The sequence below is a fragment of the Lolium rigidum genome, chromosome 7 (genome assembly GCF_022539505.1).
Source record: "Lolium rigidum isolate FL_2022 chromosome 7, APGP_CSIRO_Lrig_0.1, whole genome shotgun sequence".
Classification (NCBI taxonomy): Eukaryota; Viridiplantae; Streptophyta; class Magnoliopsida; order Poales; family Poaceae; genus Lolium; species Lolium rigidum.
The window spans coordinates 347,851,300-347,853,677 of record NC_061514.1 but is presented as its reverse complement, the minus strand read 5'-3'; the positions used below and the strand labels follow the sequence as shown (position 1 = coordinate 347,853,677).

General features: G+C 56.3%; 1 protein-coding gene across 1 annotated transcript; it reads right to left on the bottom strand.

The window, feature by feature from the left end:
* Positions 1 to 473: 473 nt before the first annotated feature.
* On the bottom strand, positions 474 to 1,294 carry LOC124669204. The gene has a single exon (XM_047205870.1). The coding sequence runs from the start codon at positions 1,211 to 1,213 to the stop codon at positions 710 to 712; it is 504 nt and encodes a 167-aa protein (XP_047061826.1). The 5' UTR covers positions 1,214 to 1,294; the 3' UTR covers positions 474 to 709.
* Positions 1,295 to 2,378: the final 1,084 nt, after the last annotated feature.

The window sequence follows — 2,378 nt, the reverse complement described above, 5'->3', positions numbered from 1 at the left end:
CACTGGACAGATACAGAGCTCTCTGGTGTTCTGATTGCGAGGAGGCTCTACCTTGAGCAAGTGCACGTGTGTCATCCGCTGTAGAAACACTAATGCCTACTGCTACAGTATTGCAGTTGAAACAAATTGGTTGGCCTGCTCCCTGCCGTGGCGTACATCATTTGTGTCGCCAACCAGAAGCAGTTCATCCGTGAACCAGAAAGTGATCTACGGAGCGGCTATCTATGTTCTACCGTGATTTTTTTTTTTTTTTGAAATCAGAATCCATTTTTCATTACTCCGGATAGGAAACGCGGGAGATGATTCAGCTCAGTGAACTTAAACAGGAGCAGAGAGCCAGATTGGAAAAAAAAAAGTTAGGATGACAAACCTGAACAATGATACTACTGGGTGAAACATGGAATTATTAGAACCCAAGAAGCAGAGTTCCAGAGCAGAAACACCTCAGGATGACGAAAGCTGAACAATGAATGCTCCATGAAACATGGAATTACTTCCATGCGTTTTTTAGTCTCTTATTTTGTCACATACTCTGTACAGATTTTATTGTTCCTCTTACCACTACTGCTGCGCCCTAAACTAGAAAATGAGAAACGAGATCACATGGCATTTACAATGGCACGGGGAAAACTGCAAAACGAAACTAGAAAAAGACGGCTACCATTTTTTTTTCCTTTTTCTTCATTCCGATGATCTCTTCGTCCTCTTGCTACTCCACGAGCGCGGCGAAGCAGCTCTCGGTGCGCGCGAGCGAGCCGCCGGCGCCGACGATGGCTCCGGGCCCGGCGACCACGGCAGCGGCGTTGGAGCCGACGGGGCCGTTGCGGTCGCGCCTGGGGCTGCTGGGCGTGGACCGCACCATCCTGGGCGGGGACGGCGAGCCGAGCCTGCGGCGCAGGAGGAGGCGCAGCGCGGCGATGAGCTCGTCGTCTCCGGGCGTGGGCGAGGGCGGCGCGGACGCGCGGCCCTGGCCGCAGACGCGGGCGTGGCGGTCGAGCGCGTCGGCGGGGGAGAGCGGCGCCGCGGGCGAGGCCCGGCCGATCTCCTCGGCGACGGCGTCCCCGCAGAGGCCGCAGATCCAGCGGCCGCCGTAGCGCGCGCGCACGCCGGCGATGTACGGCGCCGTGCACTCCTCCGTGAAGCCGCAGCACTCGCACGCCACCTCTTGCTCCTCCTCGTCCTCCGCCGGGCGTGGGCCTGTGGCCGGCTCCATGGCTAGCTCCGGCGAGGCGTGGTGGTCCTCCGCGCCGGCCGGTGGCTTCCTCTGCTGGCCTGCTGCGGCGAGAAGAGCTACGTACGAAACGAAAACTTGCTTGGCTTGCCTTACTGTGCGCGGTACTCGCGTCGTCTGGGCTTTGGCCTTTATGGATCGAGCGCAGACGTCAGGCGGGTGTGAATTATTGAGCGGGGCCCACTGGTAAGCGTGTGTGGGTGCCACGTGGTACGGTTGCACTGGTTACCGGCGTGGGGTCCACGGCTGCCAGCTGTCGCCAAGTGGAGGCGGCGGGTCCCGTCGCGTGGTTGCTTTGCCTGCGGTTGGGTGGCGTCCTGTTGTTTGAGGCAGCAAACTTGCGACGGCCGTTTCGTACAACGGCCTTTGCTTGGTCCAGCGAGCGAATCACGGAAAATGTTTCCCCATCTCGTGGATGATGAAATATGAGTACTCTACTAGGAGTATAATCATGCCGTGGATGACCAAAATACGGCACTCGTGCGTACAAGTTCTTGCTTATCAATTGCGCTTCCTACGTGCGCAGTCGAGCCTCATAGGGTGGCTGAACTCGTGTAGTACGAGTGATTTTGCTGTGTCAACGATGCGTACGTCCACACCACGCGTCTTGGTCCGGCTCACTGCTCGTCGAAACGGACGGACGCGTTAACAATTCTCTCGTGGAACATGGAGCCCATTTTCTTACTCCAATTCGAGTACTAAGATCGAGGAAGAAGCTCGATCGCCCATTTACAAATGCGAAAGAAACAATCTTGGACAGTGATAGTTGCGGTTGTCTTTATCTTGCGGGTGCAGCTGGCCGCTCCAATTCGAGCACACGCCAGCCAGCCAGCGGTTACTTGCAAGGAAGAAGCTTGGCGGCGGCATTCCTTGTTCACACCCCGTCCGTTGACTTGGATCATCTTAATAACTTGTCAAGAGAGTACGTAGCTTGGTTTCGTGCACTCGTGCCACCACAGTATTCCGCAACATACGCGCAGCTGGTAATGAACAAGGAGCCTATCCATACACAGTGTTTCCCGCACGTATATATATGAGCAACAACACGTTGGTAACGACGTCCATGGAGTGATCGACCATCCATCTCCGGCCGCGCACGTGTTGGCTCGGGCAGCTCACGCTCCGCCCATATCTAAATAACACGGGC